We start from the raw sequence: 21052 nt of genomic DNA on the forward strand, positions 1-21052 counted from the left end.
GCCTGCGGCCGAGGCCCGCGGTGTTGTTCTTCCTGGCTGCCGCGGGCAGCCCGCGGCGTTCGGCCCGCAGCTGGCTGCAAGGTCGCCGCGGGGCCGGCGGCCCAGGCGCACGGCACCTCGGCAGCAGGTTCCCGCAGCTCTGGGCCGCGGCGATGGCCCTCGGTCGCTCCGCCTCGGCTTGCGGCCGCACCGCGAGGGCGCGGGGCGCGTCCCGGCGGTCAGGCCGCTTCGCGAAGAAAGACTTTGAGGTGGATAATTAGTCTAGGAGTTCACGTCCTAATTACTGCGAGGTCCCGTAGCTATCCCTCGCTCTCCAAAGCCGGGCTGGGAAAGCGGGACCCGTTCTCACTGGAAGCGGCCGCAGCAGCACTAGCTGTGGCGCGCTCAAAGCAGCCCCGCGCGTCTCCGCGGAGGTGGCTTTTGGGGCGCGAGGGGGCCGGCGAGGACGCAGCCTCCTGGCGTGGCTCCCGGGTCCGGCCTGCTTTCTCACCTCCCGGTGAACACCAGGGTGGGGGCAGAGGCCCAGGTGTGAAAGGAGAAGACATGAAGGGGAGAGTTGCTCAAGCTGCAAAGGAGCGAGCTTTAGTGCTGGTGCGCGACGTGAAGCTGATGGGAAACTTCTTATCTTCCAGTGCATCCCAGTGTGGCATGCAGACCCTGCGCTTCATATTCGGGTTACGCTTTTAAAGCAGCTGAGTACCTACCTGCTCTGCACATGCCTTCGTCATCAATGTAAGGGGTTAAGTATGTCTGTGCTTTTACTTAGTGGCTTTTTCCACTGCAAAAGTGCTAATAATGCTTCAGTTTTTACTTTCYAATTCGTTCCATGTATGTTCTGAATTACGAGAGGCCTGAAGAAAGTCTAGTGCAGAGAGTGAATTACTTATTCTAATCCTTACCACAAAGAAACAACCAAGCCAAAGGAACTGTAGCAAAGAATCCAAGTTTTAGTTAATTAAATCGCACTAACTCTTTTAAGTTGAAAGATGAATAATGTGTTAGTAACTATCAAGTAAAATGATCTAAAACTTTCGATGGCTATCACAGTTAAGTATACCTTAACAATTTCTTGAAGAAAAATGGTCTCATTTTGCATTAGGATACCACTGATATTCATAAAAATAGCCAGTCCTTTAAAATCCTTCAGCACTGTTTGCTTCAATATCTGGAAACACTTCCGAATGTGAAGAATACAGGATCTTCAACAAATTATGTATTCAAAAATACTACCTTTTCAGTCAAATGTTCAGTACTCTTTTTATTCCTTTGGAATGCAGGGTTAAGTTCAGACGAGCTGTACCCAGCCCCATGTACCTTTCCTCCCCTGTCTGCACAGAAAAGCATACATTCTCTGAAACCGAACATTGCCTAATACTTGCATTTCAGATGGAACCTTGAGCTGCCAAATGGCACATCAGTATTGGAGAAAGTGACACTAATTCCAAGGCAGTAGACTCCATGTCCATATCTTTTGGTGTTCTGAGAATGCTAAAAATCTTGTATTTAAGGGCCGTAATTCTATAGATTCAAACAGTAAACATTTATCCTTTCCTCAAGGTTTTAACCAGGTATGAATGGTGCCTAGAAGTTGGGAGTTGCAAAGGAAAGAAAAATGGTGTCCAGTTAGCTTTGCACCGTCAGACTAAGCGTAAATAAAAGCAAATTATACTGATTATTTATTTGTATGGTGCAAGTAGTTTAATGTTTAGAAATGTTTAATGTTCTGTCATGATGAGTTATGAAAGGGAATCTTCATTTAACAGCTCAGATACAAAGAGCTACCTCCCTTTCTCCTTCCCCAGTGTCAAAAGCATTAGCAGCTCTAAATTGCCAGTAATTTCAGAAATTTCCTCAGGAGTTTTAACTGAGTTTGAAGTATATGGTGACTCCAACACTAGCAGAGTTAATCCTTGTGAGGAGGGACATCTATTATAAAAGCATTAAGAGATGGCCTTTTGTTTAGGGACTCTACAGAATCCTAGTAAGAAACCACAAAACAGTCTGTTCATCGTCTTTCTAGAGGTATTGGCTGTGGAACAATTTGGCTCATCAAATACACTGTGTCATCTTGAAAGAAACAAGGAGACAATTTTTTCTTGGAATGCAAATACAATGATATTAAAGAAAAAATTCCGGACATTATTTTTTTTTCTGAATCACTGTTATTTTTGKTTTTTTTTTCTTTTCACTGAACACAGATTTTCTGAAAAGTGGGGGGGAAAAAAAACAAGTAAATATTTGAGACAAGTAAATCATTTAACTTCTAGCTTCTTTCCTCTTCCTGAGCTCCATATGGTATCAGGTTTTAAAGTTAATGTATTTCTGTGCTAAAAGAACCTTTGGCCCTAGAAAAAAACTGTCTCTAGATTTCTCATCCTCCAAAATCTCGTGCCAAGGAAACGTAATCTGAGATTTGCTGATATAAAAACATCAACATGTGCCACCTGCCCATCTCCCTTAGGTTATATGCCAAACCTGCTGCCTCTGTTTCTCCAGATTTCCCCATCATTTTTATGATAACAAATCCCCAGAGAAAGCAGTTTGTCACCATCTTTTAATCTTAAAAAACTTGGCACAAAACTCCCATTTTGTTCCATCATGCACATGATCCTTAGCAACCCCTCGCCCAGCACTTGGGCATTGTTACTGAATCACCTCCCAGTCTTGAAGCACTTCCTTCTTTTCTTTTGCCCAGCGGCTTTCACATGGTCCTGTTTTTCCCTGTGCTTCTTAGCAAAGAGCTCTTCCGGCTGCATGTGAAGGTTTTATCTTTCCTCTCTGGACCTGACTGTGCAATAGCTCTCCCTGGTCCTCTCCAGACTTCTAGCTTGGGTTTATCAGTCAGCAGATAAAGGCACCTACTGACCCACTGATTTCTCCCAGCTCTTTGCCCTTTTTAGGTCACCTGCTTATTCTTTGGCATAAAAGGCATCAGCAGGCACACTGTCCTCCTGACCTCCTTCTCTGACCACCTAGCTTGGATTCTTAAGAGTGAAATCAGTAAACCCAATTATTTGCTGTCACTAGCTTTCTCCAGTCTGAGCTTTGAAGCTCAGAAATGTCAATAAGCAGGCCTTTGCCTGATACGCCAACTCTAAATCTTGTGTAAGGAAACTCCTGCTGCTTTCTGTAGGATCCTCCTACTACAGCCCAGCTCACTGCTTCAGCTCCAGCAGACTGTGTCATATCCTAGTGGCTCTACAGCTTCATTACAGGACAGGTGGGCTGTACTGAAAGCAGCTAAAAACGTGTTCTTTTCTCCCTCCCTCCTTATCCTTCCTTCCTTGTACAATTGGCATCCCTTCAGATTTGGGCCCAGATTTGCAAAATACTGCATGAAGTTTGGAGATGGAGAAGGTGGAAACTGCCTAACTTGTTGCCCAGAGAGTCAAATCTCTATCTGCTTATCAGAGCTGATACGAACCTGCCTCCTGCCTTGGCCAGCTTGTTCAGTCACTTACAAGAAAAGGAGGGCTGGTATTTCTTGTGAGAGACGAATCAGGATTAGTTTGCACCCGCCCATGCACCTTCTTCTGTTCTCTTTGGTGAGACCTTGCTTTTCCTTCACCACTAGCTTGATGGGTCTGATTAATGTAGTAGTGAGTGGGAAATTCCAGTAGTAGGGCTCAGCCTCTCCTGTCTTTTTGCTGCCTGGTTGCACAGACAGTGAACACCAGTCCTGGAGACACTGCCCTGCCTCTAATGAGACTCCGTCAGGCAAACATGCCGAATTGCACTCTGTTAATTCCCAGGGGGTTCTTATAATGAGACAGAAATTTTTGAGGCAGTCAGCTATAAGGTACTAGCCAAACTAAGGGGAGGACTAGCGGCATGGTCTTGTTACCTGGTTAAGCATCAAGAGCTGAAATGAAGAGACTATGTACAAAAGTCCCAGTSTCTGGTCATGGGTCTCCAGGCTCTCAAGCATGGAACCCCCTTGCTGCAAGCACCCTCTTTAATTCAGCATTCAATGAATGCAGCCATACTGATGGCATTTTACTAAGTGTTAATAGTTAATGTAAAGGAAAATAAGGACAAAACAGAAGAAACTTTAAGCTACCCTGAGCTTCTTGGACTTCAGCCATATGGGGGAGCAGCCAGGAGACTTAAAGCAATCTTCCTCAAGATATCCCATATTTTCCTAGGTGCAAAATCAAAGTGATACCCCTGGAGTTTGATGTTTAACCTGCTGGTCATAGAAGGCCCCAGTGCCAGACACATAAAGGTCTAGATATGGCAAGTCTGCCTTATTTGGAAAACCCATCAGACTAAGTAGAAAGATGCATGTCCTAGCTTTTGAAAAGTATTTTATTTATGTATTTGATTATAAATTCAGCCACATCATGCAATGCTTGGCAGAAGCAAAAAAGAGCCATAAAATCAACTACTTCGCTCTCCGCCCTTCTAAAGATTTCTATCAAAGATGAGACAAATGCCAGATAAAAATGAAGCAGGTAAAGGGAAAAGAGCATAATAAATAATCAAGGATGCAATGAATCAGAGTCCTTAGGTAATCAAAATACTTAGTCATAAAGATACCAAAAGGAAATAAGCTCTGTCCATGACTCAGGACTACATATCTCACAATTGTATTGCAATCAAGTAAGAGAGTGTTCTATACAAATATCTGTACAGAATTGCTATGCTCTTAGCACATGCCATAGTCCRATATTGTGTCCTAGAATCAAAAGCTAATTAGCTGTTAAAATTTTCAGTGTATTCTTGCAGGATAGAAGGTTTAGTTAAATAATCACTGGACTCTAATATACTTTCTTACATTGCTTTCATCTAATCTTTTGCCTCTCTTTGCCACCCCAAGGTCAATATATGAGATATTAAAAATATGACTGGTCTCAAATTCAGAGGAGTATATCTTTGCTAATACTGTTGCAGGCCAAATGTATGGGGAAATACAACTGCACTGTCAGCTTAGTGTCTAACTCAGAAAATCTACCTTCCCAGRTATTAATTTTCATCCCAAAGCTTTGTGAGCCTACGGCAATATTGAAAAATATATATTTTCCAATCTACTTGAAATGAAATCCTTTACTTTTGCCATATAGCAGCAATTACAAAGTTCTTATCTTCTGGATCACATTAATTTATCCTACAATAGAGCTACCTCCCTTTGCTCCATTTTGGCAAATTTTTGCATCAGCCACAAATTCCAGTCTAATAAGCCTAGCAGTGAAGAGCAACGTGCACTTTTCCATCCAAATTAGATGCTAAGCAAGTTCCATCCAGACAATTATCATCTTCGTTTTTGTCAATAAATCACATTGGTCCTGGGTTTTATTATGTTAAGCATTTCAATCTTAGTGTGATATTGTATTATCTGTGATGAGTGCTTCAAAGGCAGCATTAGAATTGCCTAGTGAGGGCYGCAGAGCTCTTCAGTAAGGCATGATCAATCTGAACCCGGCCTGCTCCAGAAATATCCTCTTCCCGCCTTGTCCTCACCCTTCTGACAGCCTCTGGTGAATGTGACTCCATTCATGAGAATTAGTCATGTATGGAAACCGTTTCTGCAATGAGCCTTCTCTAAACAGGTCATAGAAATTTTTACCAGGGTCTCAGAAATTCTGGGAGCCAAATGTTGGCATTAGAGGAAAGGTGAAATCACTTAGTTCCTCATCCTCCCTGGGGAAAATATTGCTGCCCCAACAGTGTCAGAAACGGTTTTAAAAAAAATGAGAGCTGCTTGCCAGCCAGGTGGTAGCCATATATCCAGGAACATGCTGGTGAGGCCCCCTGTCTAGGAGTGCAGGAACTGCTCAGCATCCTGCAGCTAGTTGCTCTTTCACTCTGCTAAAGAGAGGGAAAAGTAATGCTCCAGTTCTCTCATAACATCCTGTGGCTGGAGGCACAGGAATATGTGTTTGTAACATAATTTTCACTGGGGAAATGGTAAACTGGTATTTCAGAATTGGATACAGAGATGCTGACATTTCCTAAGTATCATCAATTTAGAATACGCATGAGATTGGGGGAATGGAGTTACTTGAAATAATATGCTGAGTAAATCTCTCGCTGTCTGTGCTGATTTGCAGCAGTTCAGTAACTTGATATCTGCAGCAGTAGCACTAAACTGCATTGACTGGTCATGATCCCTTTGCCTGGGGTGAAAGCAATAACTACCTGTCAGACAGAAAGAAGCCTAGGTAATAAAAGTGCCGAGGGACAGGCTCATTTCTTTTGCCTCATCTGAGTGGTTGAGAGCAGCTGTCCTTCGTGTCCTGCTGGCTTGGAACAGTAGGGAATATTTGCAAAGTCACCTTGAGCTACTGCTGAGCTCCCAAAATTTGGCCACACACTTTCTGCTATGCTGACAATTGATGTGTGCAGCAGACCAAAGGCTGCAGATCCATTACAGTTTGGCGTGTCCATTTAAGCCAGAAAGGGAAACATTGCACTAAATCTAAGATGGGTTTTGCTGAGGTTATTATTTTTAATTCCCACAATTGGTTATATATTGATTCCACAAATGACAGAATAGAGTTGTACCCATCCCTCCAATCCAGTACACTTGCAAAATAAAATGATGAAAATCCATCTGCCTTGCAGAAATGGAACCAGAATCTGAGACCACCAGGAGCTACGCTGGAGAATGGTAGTGCTTGTGCAATGTTTGTTGCTCATTTTACATTGGCTGTGCAGTGCCTCCAGACATGGCCCAGCAGTGGAGATAGCAGCTTTCCTCCTAGGGCAAGAATTCTCCACCTTTTAGTCCTCAGAAGAGGCAAAAGAAACCAAACCTGTGGAAATAATGAAAAGAAAAGCTCTTGACTTGACACAGGCATTAGTACTGTTGCTGCAAMAGCAAGTCATCAAGAAGACTGAATGCGTTTGCTGTTTTTTTTCCCATTGGCCATTTTTTCCCAAGGCCATTTGTGATGTTAAGTGAGTTTCATTCCTTATGTGCCAAGTTTTATTTTCTTTATCCTAAATGGTCTTATTTTAAGTAATTCATCTTGTGTGAGCTCACTAGGCAAACTGTTTTCGCCCTACTGGGAGTCTGCCTGACATTTTTTCTCTGTCACATATTTTCTATGCAGACGATGGTATGTGAGGAGCTTTTGGCAGGTAGTAGAGACTAAATTCTTGATAAGATTAGCAATAGCTGCATCTGGTCCCAGTCCTCTGATTRCTGACTGAATCAAGCATCATACGCCATTGCGTTAATTCTCCAGATCCCCTTCTGTGGAGGCTAAAGGAGTGGGCTTCAGTCCTCAGTTACAAGAAAGATTTGTGAATGCTATCTGCCAAAGAAGTTTGGCTATGGAGGAATGTGAATGATTCTCTTATTTGGAGTCATTTAGGAATTCATCAAGCCCAGCCCTTCTCAACCAGCACAGAAGGCTTTTGGGCCCAGTCTGATCTATGGCTATGGAGATGGAGCTCACATTTTTTGTTGCTCTGGAAAGGATTTGTCAATTAACCTTGATCTGTCCAACTTCCCTCAACCCAGTCTACGTTTACAGACACTATAGGCTGCCAGGGGGCTGCAGGAGACTTAGAAATGCATGAGATTACATAGAGCCTGCCCAGAGCAGCGAGGCACGTATGTGCATGTATTGAGGAGGCTGTATATCACTCTTAAATCCTCAAAGCAGGGAGATCAGCACCAACACAGACCATGAATCACAGAATCCTCTGTGAAATATAACACGCTTCCTTGTAATGGTAAGGGCAGCAGGAGATTACCAGTTTCATTGTACTCCCCATCATCATGTAGCCTTCAGGGGGAAAACCAGTGATACCACAAAGGGACCAAAACTGGTGAATTCAGTCATACCTGTATCACACTAAAAGGAGAGGGAAAGTGACTAATGGATAAAGTTCTGTATCAGGGTCAGGCCTTTTCCAGGCTGTGGCTTACAATCTCAGTGTAGTTAAAGACACTGTTAGTGACACCCAGGTGGATTCTCTCTRTGTAGATCTCTAGCTATCTCCCTGCAATTGTTCTGGAAAAGCATTAATATGTATTATATTAATGTTAATATCTCTATCCACAAATCCTAATTTATATAAAAGCACCAAGAATTGTAGCCTTTGATTTCATAAAAACTTTTGTTGACAATCCTGGTTTGCAGTTGAACTTTTTTTATCATTATTGTCTTTTTGTGGTTTTCTTTACCTGTCTGGAGAAGAAACACCCAGACTATGAAACTATGTGTTAGATCTGAACCACTGCTAGGCTTTACAGCAATGAAGGGTGAGCTATCTGACTGGTAGTGCCCATGAAGTCCCTCTGTGCAATCAACATATGCAATAAAGGCGACATCTGGAAAGCATAGCATGTGTTTGATCAGAAGAGACTATCTGTATTCATGGAGATGTAGCTAGTAAACCATCTTTGTACACTGAAGATCTTGGTATTTTGCATGGTGCTCTGAGTCTTCTGTYGCAGAAATGTTAGAATGTGGCTTAGAGACTGACCAAGCTGGTTTCATACAAAGAAAATTCTTTGCTACAAAGATGACTTGTGTTAAATGTGATAATCCAAATATGTGGCATGGGCCTGAACAGCTTTCAGTGACAGCCATCTACAAACAATGTTCCCAACAGTTACTTTCAGCTGGTGGTTTGAAATCAAACAGCCCTGCTTGTCTATATCTGTAGCCATTTATTTTGTCAGTCCAGCCATACAATGAGAACAAGTCACAGCAATTAATAGGATACAAATATCGTAAGTACTATGAGACAACAGTCCACAYGTTGAAAGCCAACAGCAGCTGGAGATTTTCCTATGCTCATGTTAATTCTTAGCACTTGTTTYCTAAATTTGCATGTGCTACAGGAAGTGCTTTTGATAGTAGGTATGTGGGGGAGGTTGAGACACTTGGAAAGTATGCAGAATTAGAGGACATTTTTGAATGTTTAACTTTTTCTTTCCATCTCCGTTCTGACTTTTTTTCATCTCTCCTTTACTTCTGGGAATATGTGTACCATTCGCTTTGTTCACACCTGCTGCTTCCAGCACACATCCTTTCAGTTGGTTTTATACTGTAGATATACAAAAGATGGAAAAGATACACTTTACTGTAATATTAAAGTACAATTTTATTACTGTGTTAATGGCAAATTTGACAAGTTCATTACAATTCCAGCTTTGCATTGGCTTAGAGAAAATATTTCTTCTCCCTCCCATTTTGAGTAAGTGTCTGGTTTGCACAGAATATAGACATTAATATATCTGCAGAAAACTGGGCTCACAAGATAAATAAATAACCATATACTTTGATTAAAAATGTACTTCTAGATTTGAGGCTGAATGGATGTTAAGTGAAAGCAACAATATTGCTAAACTGCACTGTGTAGTTAAGACTCCCTTTAACAGCTTACCTGCATCTCTTGCCTCTTGTGCGCTCCATCTATTTCCAGTTATACAAAGGTTTGTGAATGAGAAAATAAAAACATTGATTTTGCAGTCTTTCCAAATATGTTTGCACCTAGGGCAGGACTACATTGTCCTGAATCCCCCTGATAAACAGCTGTTCTCAAGCACACTCTTTCAGATTTTACTACCAATCTGCTATAAGAAATGCTTGTCAGAATGCGTTTTTTTCCCTCCAAAATTAAAAAGTGGTGAAAAAGTAAGATTTTATTTTGAATTTTGCAAACTTCTTTGCAAACTGAACTTTAGTTGCTGAAGAGCAGCAATTAAAAATATTTAAAATTCCTTTTTCCTAAATTTTTTACAAAAAAGCTTATAGAAAAGACATACCATTTTCTACCCATCAGCACTAGCTGGGCATTGAACTAGTAGTATCTGAAGAGAAATACTGTTTACAGACTTAATATATCCTGTAGCATTTGGATTTCTCTGGGAATTCCCTCAGGCACTAGGTTTGCTCCAGCTCCTTCTCAGTCAATGGGAACCCCTCTGTGGTCTTTCCTAGGAGTAGGCTCAGACTTTTAACAAGTACTGAAGCAGAACCACTCTCTCCCTCAGGCTTGAAATAATGATTTCTCTGATGCATTTCCACAGACTTCTGCCCACTACAGTTTTTGAGAACTGTACCCTGCGCCCAGAGGCTGCACTCCTGCTGGTCTCACCTCTGTCAAGGAGAGGAGATACATGCTACAAAATACTGTTGATATTTTTAGGTGAGATATTTTCTCTGCAAGACTCACAGGCCCACACCAGAGTCCTAAAGAATAACTAGTATTTTTGAACACTTACGCTTTGAAGAGGTATCATCAGTTGAAATCCCATTATAAAGAAAAAGCATTGAATGTTAGTGCCTCTTAAAACACAAATCACATCTTGGAAATAATGAAATAGGGAGGTTAATAGGTCTGACCCTCTCTTTGGAAGTAAAGGACAGCCTTCTAGAATCTGCTTGGCCCTTCTTAAGACCAAATTGTGGAAGCACAGGGCATACAGTCCTTAAATGAACAACTACTGGAGAAATTTGCAGGGAACATTTCATAAGTAAAGAAAAGGATTTACCTGTTCTGCCCTATCTGGTTAGTGAGTTCACCTAATAAAGGCTAAGAAGAATGTTTTACAAAACTGATAGTGTATTCGAGATTGGGACTTGGTATTGCACACTTGGATCTCATTGTAAGGGATATATCTAAACTGGGGTTGAGGTGGGCAAATGAAGAGGATGTTTCTCAACAGTATGATTGAACATCCAAAGACTGTGGAGGCAGGTGARAGCTGAAAACCAGGACTAAATCAGAAGAAGCAGGCCTCATTTGGGGTAGAAGCAGATTCCTTCTTTCTTATTCCCAGAAATGGTCTTTTTGCCCCCTCYGCTCTCCTCTCTCCTCTATCCCCATGCTGTATTCTCAGCCCCCCAAAATCCCACTTGAGCTCTCACTTCAAATCCCCAGTTGATCCCTCAAGGCCACACGCATATCCCCTATAAAAGAATCAACATTTGCAGGATGTGAGCACAGCTCACTGGATGGACCTTGTCCATGGCTTGCCATTTTCTGCTCTGGGTCAGTTGTGTGCTGTAGGTGGGTGCGGGCAGATCACTTACTGGGCACCTCCCGCATCAGCAAGTCCAGCTGGGACATGTATTCGCACATCAGGCTTCTGCATCTCTTGATTCTGGCCGGATCCAGTTTCACTACAAATATTTCCATSTTGCCAACCTTGAAATTCTGATTCTCAATCCTAGGACACACAAACAGTCATTTCATCAATGAAAACCATCTAGCATTGGACAGTTAACAAACTCTAATGTTAGGCAGGCCCAATTAATTAGGAAGGACTCTATAAAGAGGAGGATGTTTTGACAATACAGAGTATCACATAAAGAGGTCTCTTTATGCAAGTTATGCGAGTTGCAATTTTTATGAGTAACAATTYATTAGACAATACTTATTAGACCTGGATGGGAACTTTCAAATGCTGAAAATGGGAAAGAGGGAGACATTTTGCAAATATTCTTGTGTGAATAGTGTTTGACCTGTTGCAGGCAGACTATTATTGTAAGCAGAGTAACCACTGTTGTGAAAGAAAGAWAATGCCAAACATATTAAATGGTGTCCAGGCTTCTGGAAAATGACTTTGATCCCACAGGCTAGRTTTTGACTTGCGGCACAGCTATGAGTAATGAACTGTGCTGCTGCCAGCACAGCCCCTAGGTACACAGTGATTCAAAGTTATCCTCACAATCCAAGTTCAAACTCAGCCTTAATTTGTACAAGGTAMAGAGATGACATCTTAAAATCCAGCTAGATGTTAGAGTTAGCCCTTCATGTGACTGAAGAGTTTATTGCTGCAGCAAAATCCATAGAGGATCTTTAACTTATTGTTGGCATGGTTTTGCACTTCTGAGTTACAGCTGACACCCAGATGTCAATTAGGAAGTGATAAGTCATAAATCAAATGTACCACTTGCRAGAGAAGGCATAATAAAACTGTCAAGCTATTAAGCCTGTCCACAAGCAGAACCAAAAATCCATGGGAAAATGAGCCAGTTAATTCTGCAGCAAAAAGCTGTACACTGTGACTTAAGTGCAGTAGTGTCACAAACACACACCTAGTGAGCGTGTTCTTCTCAGTAACTGAACCCTATGGTGTTCATCTCTGGGAAAAATATCTTTGTGGTAATAAAAGTTAGTGGTTTTCATCAGAATTGAGTAAGCATGTAGCTGCCAAAGAAACTGAAACTAAAAGGGACCACTGGAATGATAGGCAAATATGTCTCCATTATCATTAATTGTGTGGGCATGGTGCACTCTTAACTCAGCTGGAATAAAAAACAGGTTTGCAGTGTAGGGTGTGAGGATGGAGGGACACAGACAGTGGTTTTAGCTTCCCAATTATCAATGTCATATTTTATTAAAGAAGAAAACAAATGTTTTTATGTGGAACTTACCTATCCTGTGCCAGTTTAAATTCCTACAAAGACGATTGCCAAAAAAAGAAAAGAAAAAGAAAAAGAAATTGTTAGTGTGATGTCCAGAAAGGGCAGCCGGCTGAGAAATGAGTATATTGATGAGGAAAAGTGGAATGCTGCTGCATACTTTGAGGAAGAGGAAATCATCTGGTTGCTCTCTCATCTTCTGTAAAGACTGAAGATGCTGTGCAGCTTCATCTCTCTTCTGTTCCATTTTCTTCTTCAGTTTGGTAATGGCTGACAATTGTTTTTTCTCAATGTATTGGATGTCACTCAGGATCTGCTGCTCTTTCTGATTTATCTCTGCCCTGATCTCTTCAAACATCTTCACCAGCTGAGAAGTCACTGTTTTCGTATTGGTCTAAAAAAACAGATAAGAAAATGATGCACTGGCTCAGGAACTCAACAATTCAGCTTAGTGTGTCTGTTTGTTAATTAGGATTGTATCTRTCCTTTCCACTGCATTTAGAAGGAAGCAGACAATAAGCATTTGCTTAGAGTATCTGATTAAACAGAGGATTATGAAAATTATCTTGATACGGTAACAAAATCAGATAAAATTCAGCTAGCAAGGTGAGAACCACATCGGTTCACACTGAAAACCCCACTTGTATACTCAAGGTGCTTTTCTTTTATTAACAGGAAGAAAACTTTAAAAACGTGTAATGATACGTACAAAGTGTGGCCTGCAGATGACTGGGAGTCTGTCAGGTCTGCAGCCTGGTTCATGCAACCACATTACATCGTAGAGTTTACCAACTTTTTCCTTCTGTGTAGCTATACTGGGATGCCAGGAGAGAGCTTGAAATCTGCCAATTTCTTACAACAGTGTTCCTTACTTTGGACTGTATCTCTTTCTGCTCATCCGTTTCTCTAATTGTTGGCTGCATATATAGTCCAAAAAGGATCAAGAGAACACCTGAATTTTCTTCCTGAATCAGCCATTGTTCTAGCCCAGAAATTTCTCTGTTCCTCACTTCACCTATTTATATTGTAGATCTAATAGTAACAGTAGTTAGTACTTTTTATAAGGAGCACTGCAAGGATGAATTAAGTATTGTAAGTGAGCCAAACCGGATCCTGAGACTTGAATAACCCCTTATTAAAATAAAGTAGAATTGCAGAGGATTGATTTGACTGTTCCCCAGTGGTTTGAGGCGGGACGAGGAAGGCAGCACAGGCCACACTGTTCCCATTGGCCCAGGCCTGAGCCCAAATGCCCCAGTTCTCCACACTGCGCCATGGTGGTCCTTGGTCCAGCTCACGTTGCAGGGAGCCAGCTGGCTCCTCACGCTAGAAAATTTGGGTGCGGGCTCTGGCTCTCCCTTGAGTACTTCCCCTTTAGGTACTGTGGACACAAGTGGCCCTGAGCACCTGGGCTCAGCTCTCGAAGGCATCACCGAGCGCTGCAGTGGGGTTGTCTGCRACTCCGCAGGCTCATGATGGCAGGCTCTCCTCCCACGGAGACAGCCACGGTGGCACTGCACAACCCCGGCTTGAAACTGCTGCCAGACAGCACTGCCGCGACCACGGGCAGCTGTCGGGCCCTGTCCAGGGGCATGCCTAATATTTTTAGCTATTATTAGAGTATCTTTGCAGCTGCATCTCCTAGAACATTTTGCTGAAGAAGATCCTGTGTTTTAGTTGCCGTCATTTATTTCATATAAATCATGAAGGAAGATGCCCTGAATTTGGTGTGACTTGGACACAAACCTTGAGCTGATTCTCACTTTTCTGCAGTTCCTCTAAGGCGTTAGCTATAGCGCTTTTATTTTCCTGCATCTGTTTCATGGTGTAAGAGAGAACGCCCTAGTAGAAGGAAAGAGAGCATTAACATTTATAATGGGGAAACAGCACAGGCAATTTTAAAACAGACTGGCAGCTTATGGAGCTGATGAAATGGCACATGTGACTTTTATCTGACTGTTGTCATAAGCACTGATTTCTTTACAGTGAGACCTATAAAAACTATGTTTACTTGCCTCATCATAAAGATAGGGCATAACTGGAAAACTGATGTGATTCTTGGAATCTTTGAACTCAATGTTTAATTTTTATATATGTGTGACTTAGGATGAAGAAGGTTAATAAATAAATAAATTTCACTTAAATAAACTATGTTTATTTATAATAATTAAATAAATAACTAGAGTGAAGAAATTTCACTTCATCTGTTACAGCTCTGTTCCTGCCAAAATCCCCACCTGTGCCTAATGTCATCCAGATCCTTAGTTTTCACATCTGTCAGCATTTGTGGGAATTGAGGACAAGATAAGCAACCATCTTTTCATAAGATCAGCCTAACACTGGTACTCGACTCACACAGCTGTTTATTTTAATGGATATCACAATCATTGAATGTTATTATAATGAATGACAGCACATTTCAGAAGGGATCTTAAACTTCGTTCTTCAGGGATTAAACAATCTCCAAATACTATTTATCGAGCTGTGGCGTGTTTGGGACTGGTTACTCTTCACCTGCCTTCAGCAGTGTTTTAACACCGGGAATATCTGTTAGGGGCCACTGACAGGCAGAGCTGCCACATTCCAGTTTCTTCTGTCCCTTTAATAAAAATGATGCAAGAAAGCTTAGGTTTTCTGTGAGATATTTGTCACAGCTGGAAAATGTTAACTTTTGAAAAAATAAAAGACAGCTAATCAAATTCAATTGGTTCCTTGCACCAAAAACCTTTTACATTTCCTCCTGAAGAGTTGCTTTCCTGGTTTCCTTGGCTATTAGCAGAATTTTTTCAAAAGACAAATACTGCCACTGAGATCTCAGCTTACTCATGGAGAAGGCGTCCTGGAAACAGGACAACGTTGCTCTTTCACCAGCTCCAGGGACACAGGAAATGACTATTTTTCCAACACAAACTACTTCCATTCAGGAGCCCTGAGTATTTTATATCTACTTTGGGGGAGAAGGTTAGTTTGTGAAACAGATAACCCCAAAGGATGTTTCTTGCTACTTCCCTAGGAGGCTGTGACCTGTCCTCTGCCCAGAGGGAGCTTTTCCTGCCCACACACTAGGTTCCTCCGAGATGTTTTTTCCTTGACCGTAAACTGAGCCCAGAAATTTCACAAGGACAGCAGCAAGTGAGCGTAGCGAGCGCATTACATCCCCCCGATCCCTGCTGATTGCGGAGCCTTTCGAGGCCAGCAGCTGGGTTCACAGGAGGGAGTTTGGGTGCTCCGGGGGAGCCTCAAGCTCCCGAGAGATCTGTGGGGAGGCAGCCGGGGTGTTTCCAGGGAAGCGCCCTGAGTGGGAAAACCTGTTTCCCAACCCAAAGTTTGGTGGAGGGCAGCAAGGTTCACAAAGGCTCCGCAGGGGGAGAAACTTCTTCATCCCTGCAGGCAGTCAGATGAACCGGAAAGACGGTGGTTAGCTGCGTTCTGCAGTGCGCCGGCGCTGCACCCGCGCTGAGTACACAAGACCGGCATGCGCGTCGGTGGCACCGACCAAAAGGGGCCCGTGCCTCCTCCTTGCTCCCTCCCACACACACATTCGCCTAAACGCCGTGCGGCCCAGCCTGCAGCTGGCGTTACAGGCTTTTCCCACCCTCGTTCCAGGCAGCCCCAAGGCCTTCCTCTGCTCTTCATCCTCGTGCTTTGGCAACCCACAGGCAGTAATGAAGGCAAACTCCACCGCAATGGACCAGTCGCCACTGGGGCGAAGGCTGAAATCCCCCGAGGCGATGCCTGCCTCCCCGATTTCTCTGTGAAGGCCTTCCTGCCACCTCCTTGGTATCCCCCTCTTCCTCCCAGTCCTTTCCCAGGAGCTGTGGACAAACCCCACTCGGGCTGGGCCGAAAGCCCCTTACCAGCTCTTTGTCATGCGCCTCCTTGAGGGTGATGATGCTGTGGCCCTTGTGGGACCCCTCAAAGGAGCACAGCATGCAGACGTACTCCCTTTCGTCCTTGCAGAAGCACTCCAGCAGCCTGCCGTGCTCCTGACACTTCCTCTCCTCCACAGAGTGGCCTGCGCCAGCCTCTACCAGGACATGGTCCTTCTGCGAATCCTTGGCATTGTGTTTGTTCAGATGGGCCTGGCACAAAGACCAGCCACAGGTGAGGCAGGTTTTCACTGCTGGCTGGGGTTGATCAAGGCAAAAATCACAGGGAACCATCTCCTTCCTCTCTTCTGGATAGCTCTTGCCTTCTTCTCCTTTGGAAGTGGTGGCCAGAAAGGTCTCCACGATGCTGCATAGCTGGAAATTCTTCTGTAGCTCCAGGATGGGCCCTAGCTGGATCTTACACATTGGGCAGGAGTAGGAGGCCTTGGATTGCTGCTGGACACCGAGGGCCCTTTGGATGCACTCCTTGCAGAAGCTGTGACCACAGCTCAGTGACACCGGGTTTCTGTACAAGCACAGGCAGATGGGACAGCTGAGTTCATCTTCCAGGCTAGAAACCTCCCCAGATTCTTCCTTAGCTTTTGCCATGGCTGCAGAAATGACGCTTTAGCCAGTTGGTGAGAAATGAAACTGAAGAGAAGCCTGTGGCTTTGTGCCAGCCTCGCAGCCCGGAGGCTGCAGGGCCTCCCTTCCTTCCTCGTGACCGGAAGGCAAAGGGAGATCTGCTGTCTCCTCCTGTCTGACTCAAAAACACCTTCTCCAGGCCTCGGCAGCCACTTTCAGCTTTTACTATCACTTGCTGAGGGATTTCTGCAGCTGAAGGGCACTGTTCAGGCACCACCACTCTGGTGGAAGCAGGATGGTGCTAGGGAGGCATTTACAGACATGAAAAAAGACTGAAAAATTGCCCTACACCTCCTAGTAACATCCTCCATTCCAGGCCAAGGGGAACAAACTTAAGATAAAGCCAGCTGAGAACGTAATGAGGCCTGGTTGGGATAAGCTAGCACTTTCCTCTCTGTTGTTTGGCCCTTTTCTTGCCCTTCTCCACAGCAGTTACAAATGCTCCCCCAAAGGTAAAACAGAGAGAAGTCACTGTAAAAGCTTGTCAGGACTGGCTGAGGCTGCTCTCCTACCTCCACCCAGCTGACAAGGAGATGGGGGCACTGACAGAGCCTCACTGAAAGGGCCCATAGGACAGGACTCTCCCTGTAATGCGGCACAAGCCCTGCTCACCTCGCTCGGTGCCCCTGTCACCTAAAACCAGGCAGAGCAGCAGTACTGCGGAGCAAGGCAGAGCCCGCACATGTGCATTGAGGAAAAGCAGGCATTTGAGACCCTCCCGTACACATGTTGTTTTTCATACTGTTTTGGTGTAGAAAATGCAAAAGACAAAACAGAGCCACTTTCTTCTAAGACTAAACAAGGACAAGGGGTATCTCTTCCTCTCCAAAGCGTTTGGATAGGTAATATAATACAACCATAGGCATGAATTAATTCAAGCCCCATATGGCACAGACAAGAGGCAGAAGAGTTTTTCTCTTTATTCCTCCCTTTGCTAAGAGGTTTTGCCTAGGTTTCAGGTGAGGTCAGTCCAGCTATACACACCCTTACTGAGGGCACAGGAACTTTGAAAGTAGCCCCTGCCCCGAGGCTGTTGTAATGCTTGAGGTATTCATATTTCACAGAGAGGTCCTATCCAGTACAGTGCAGTTCCTGCTAGCAAAGCTAGTCCACCTAGTCACAATTAACACAAAATGGGCTGGGTAGATAAATCCACAACACTAATACTTGACTTTGATACAACATTTTAATTTCTGAAGATCTCAGAGTCCTTCAGCAAGAGTTTGTAAGTATTATTATAGTACCAGAAATTAAAATTGAGACAAGAACTACATAAGTGATATACAGAGAGCTCACAGGGAACAATAGCAGCAGAGAGTAAAGGAAACCAGGTGTCTTGGGCCCTAGTATCTACTCATCTCTCAGGCCAGACTAGCTTCTGTAATGGATGGCTTAGATTATGCAGGACAGGAGGGAGAGGGAAGAGGTAAAAGCTGATGCAGAAGAGCAAAGATCAGCATTGTCGCTTGCTAGTTCCGTAGCAGTTAATGTTATGCCATAAACATTTTTATAAACTAAATTACCATTGAATTTTGCAAACTAAATTACTTTAATAACATGCAGCCAACACAGCAATCTATACAGCTGAGCAAAAAAGTACAACTTAACAATATGTCCACCATGATTATCAGAACAAATAAGATATGAGCTATCGCAGTAAGCCTCAGAGCATTATGACACACTCCATAATGGCCTTGCCCTCACACAGACATGTCATGCCAGCAACTGTTGCTCCTATAGTAATATGGCAGACACAAAAGAATGATCTTTCCTGGTTTTCTGAAAACCTGATAAGAAACATTTAGTGATACAGGACCCCTTCCAAACAAGTTTTCCCATTCTCTTCTCATTCATTTCAGCCAGTTGTTGCTGGAACATCTRAATCTTCTTACAGCTCCATGACAGGCCAGCCCACCCCCTGTCCACTTGCAACCCAAGTTGCAAATACATCAGATTAGCACAGAGCCTCTGTGCAGCAGCAGTCCCAATACATATAGAACCGAGACCCAGTAATATAAAACAGCCTTGCCTCCACATCACTACAAGAGCATCAAAGTGCCCGCAGACAGACCAGAGCTAGCAGAGACAGGATATTTTGAAGGAATGCCTACTGTTTTTATAAGCCTAATGCTCCCAGCAGGTATTCCATCCTTGACAGACTCATTATAAAATGACACTCTATTTCCTGTGCAGTCCAGCTCGACCCTGATCACACTGAGGGCTGTTTGCAAGTTCTGTTCTGTGATCACTGTTTCATCAAGGAACACACTGAGGCATCTGCCACACTTTTGCAGGTAGCAGTTAAAAGAGGGATGTGCCACTCCTAGTCTCCAACACTCTCCATGGCTGGTGTCCATCTCCCAGAAGTGCCAGCCTTTTGAGAAATGCTATATTAAATATATATACATACATACATACATATATATATATATATATATATATATAATTCTAAAGGGGGCAAATAGCAGCATTTCCTGAAATGAGATATTTCACAATTCCTCTTCCCCCTACAAACAGGGCAACTACAAGATTTTAGTTTTCCATCACTATCCTGCAGAGCTTCATTAGGCATTTTTAAAAACTCCCCAGATTAAATTCCATGCACAAGAAATTTATGAACAGCAGCATGGCCATTTTGCAAATACTAGTTTGATAAGGATCATTTGAAGTCATTTTCCAGAACTCTCCACACTTCCTAGTGTGAACAGTCACAAAAAGTTAATTCTACACTCAGGAATTTGCTTTTATTCAAACTTTTTCTTGCTGATAATGCATTTCAATACTGCAGCATTTTTCTGCTCTGGATGTTATCCTCTCAGGAAGCTGAAACAACAGCAGTGACCTGGGCAACTACCTGAAATTGTTCAAATGAGGTATATATTTACAAAAACATGGATACGAGGCTTTTTATAGTGAGAAGCCAGAAGAGGTCTGGATTATGTTTACAGGGGTCTTAGAGACTGAGCTCAGGAGCAGCCCTGAGCATTGTGTGCTTCTTAATATACCCAGGGCCTGGACACATGGCAGGCCGATTTAGTGTGCATTGCACACTGTCACGCATACTCTGGACAGTGACTTCCCACCCCAGCTGTACGCAGGCCTTGACCATAGGCTCACTGTCAGCAAGGGATCAAGCATGGTCAAGAAGGCGGTAACAGGGGAACTCTCATTTGTTGAGTTCAACTGGACAAGGATCCCACTGCACACAACATCAAAACAGTACATAGAAAGAGTAGAGTATTTACATCTTAAGACAAACTCCACCTGTTTCTGTTGTTAGGAGTTCTCAGCTTTCTCCATGCATTGAATCAAAGTTACATAACTTGGATGCTACAGACACAAGATATAATTTGCTGTTCTCTTCTCTTAATCCTCCTACAAAATTCTTAAGACATCTGCATCTCTTTACCCAGAGCCAGGGTGTATTAAAGGCATGTCCCAAAGTGCTAAAGCCCCAAATAAGTTCCCCTTCTATGCTCACAAGAGAAAATAATCAAATATAGTGTTAGCAATCAGTTCTTATAGATGTCCTTGGCAAGCCTGCTGTCTTACTATAGTCCATCCTTAAATATGTTCTGTTAGTTTCTCCGTCTTCTCTGTCACTTAGTGAAATGGTTACTTTCCAGGTGGTGTTTTGAGTTACAGCTGCATCTCTGAGATGAATTGCTGGAAAAGTCTTAGAACAGTCTCTGTTAATTAATCCAAAATAATGAGCGGCGCTGGCAGGTTTACATCAGCTTTATTAGGAACTGCCTTCTTTCTCCTAGAACATTCAGAAAGGCATCAAAAGTGCAGCAAGTTGTGGAAGAAAACATCCCTGAGCAGAGAACTGCATCTCCTACTTCACAGCTGAGCTTTATGAGGAAAATAAATAAAGCAGCTTCTGTCCCACCTCAGTCCCTCTGCAGCCTTACCTAGGACTCCCCCTCTGACCAGTCCTTCCCAGAACTCAAATCTCTTCTACATCACTAGGATGAAGTTCACTCAATGGATAGCTTTGTCTCCCTGGAGGACTGCATCTCAGCCACCTCAGCCCCAGCTTTTACCAGCACACAAGCTATGGTTCAGATCTACAGTTATAGTCCTCAAGTTCACATGGCAAGAGCTAACTAGCCATCAGAAGCAGCCTCTGGGATTCTGGCAGAGCAAACTTGAAGTGTTGCATTATCACAGCAAAGATGCAACTGCTGCACCTGAACTGCAGGA

General features: G+C 43.3%; 1 protein-coding gene across 4 annotated transcripts; it reads right to left on the reverse strand.

Annotated features, from left to right (window-relative positions):
- Positions 1 to 4341: 4341 nt before the first annotated feature.
- LOC112978171 (E3 ubiquitin/ISG15 ligase TRIM25-like) lies at positions 4342 to 16904 on the reverse strand. 4 transcript variants are annotated; one of them, XM_026091379.1, is made up of 6 exons: positions 16190 to 16904; positions 14079 to 14174; positions 12493 to 12726; positions 12345 to 12367; positions 10998 to 11134; positions 4342 to 6755 (listed from the first exon to the last, which is right to left on the reverse strand). In XM_026091379.1, the coding sequence occupies exons 1-6, from the start codon at positions 16808 to 16810 to the stop codon at positions 6724 to 6726; spliced, it is 1143 nt and encodes a 380-aa protein (XP_025947164.1). In that variant the 5' UTR covers positions 16811 to 16904; the 3' UTR covers positions 4342 to 6723. The 4 variants fall into 4 exon arrangements, with proteins under 4 accessions (XP_025947164.1, XP_025947168.1, XP_025947167.1 ...); XM_026091382.1 differs by lacking the exon at positions 4342 to 6755 and adding an exon at positions 8607 to 9006; XM_026091383.1 differs by lacking the exon at positions 14079 to 14174.
- Positions 16905 to 21052: the final 4148 nt, after the last annotated feature.

The sequence above is a fragment of the Apteryx rowi genome, unplaced genomic scaffold, assembly GCF_003343035.1.
Source record: "Apteryx rowi isolate R43461 unplaced genomic scaffold, aptRow1 scaffold_90, whole genome shotgun sequence".
Lineage (NCBI taxonomy): Eukaryota > Metazoa > Chordata > Aves > Apterygiformes > Apterygidae > Apteryx > Apteryx rowi.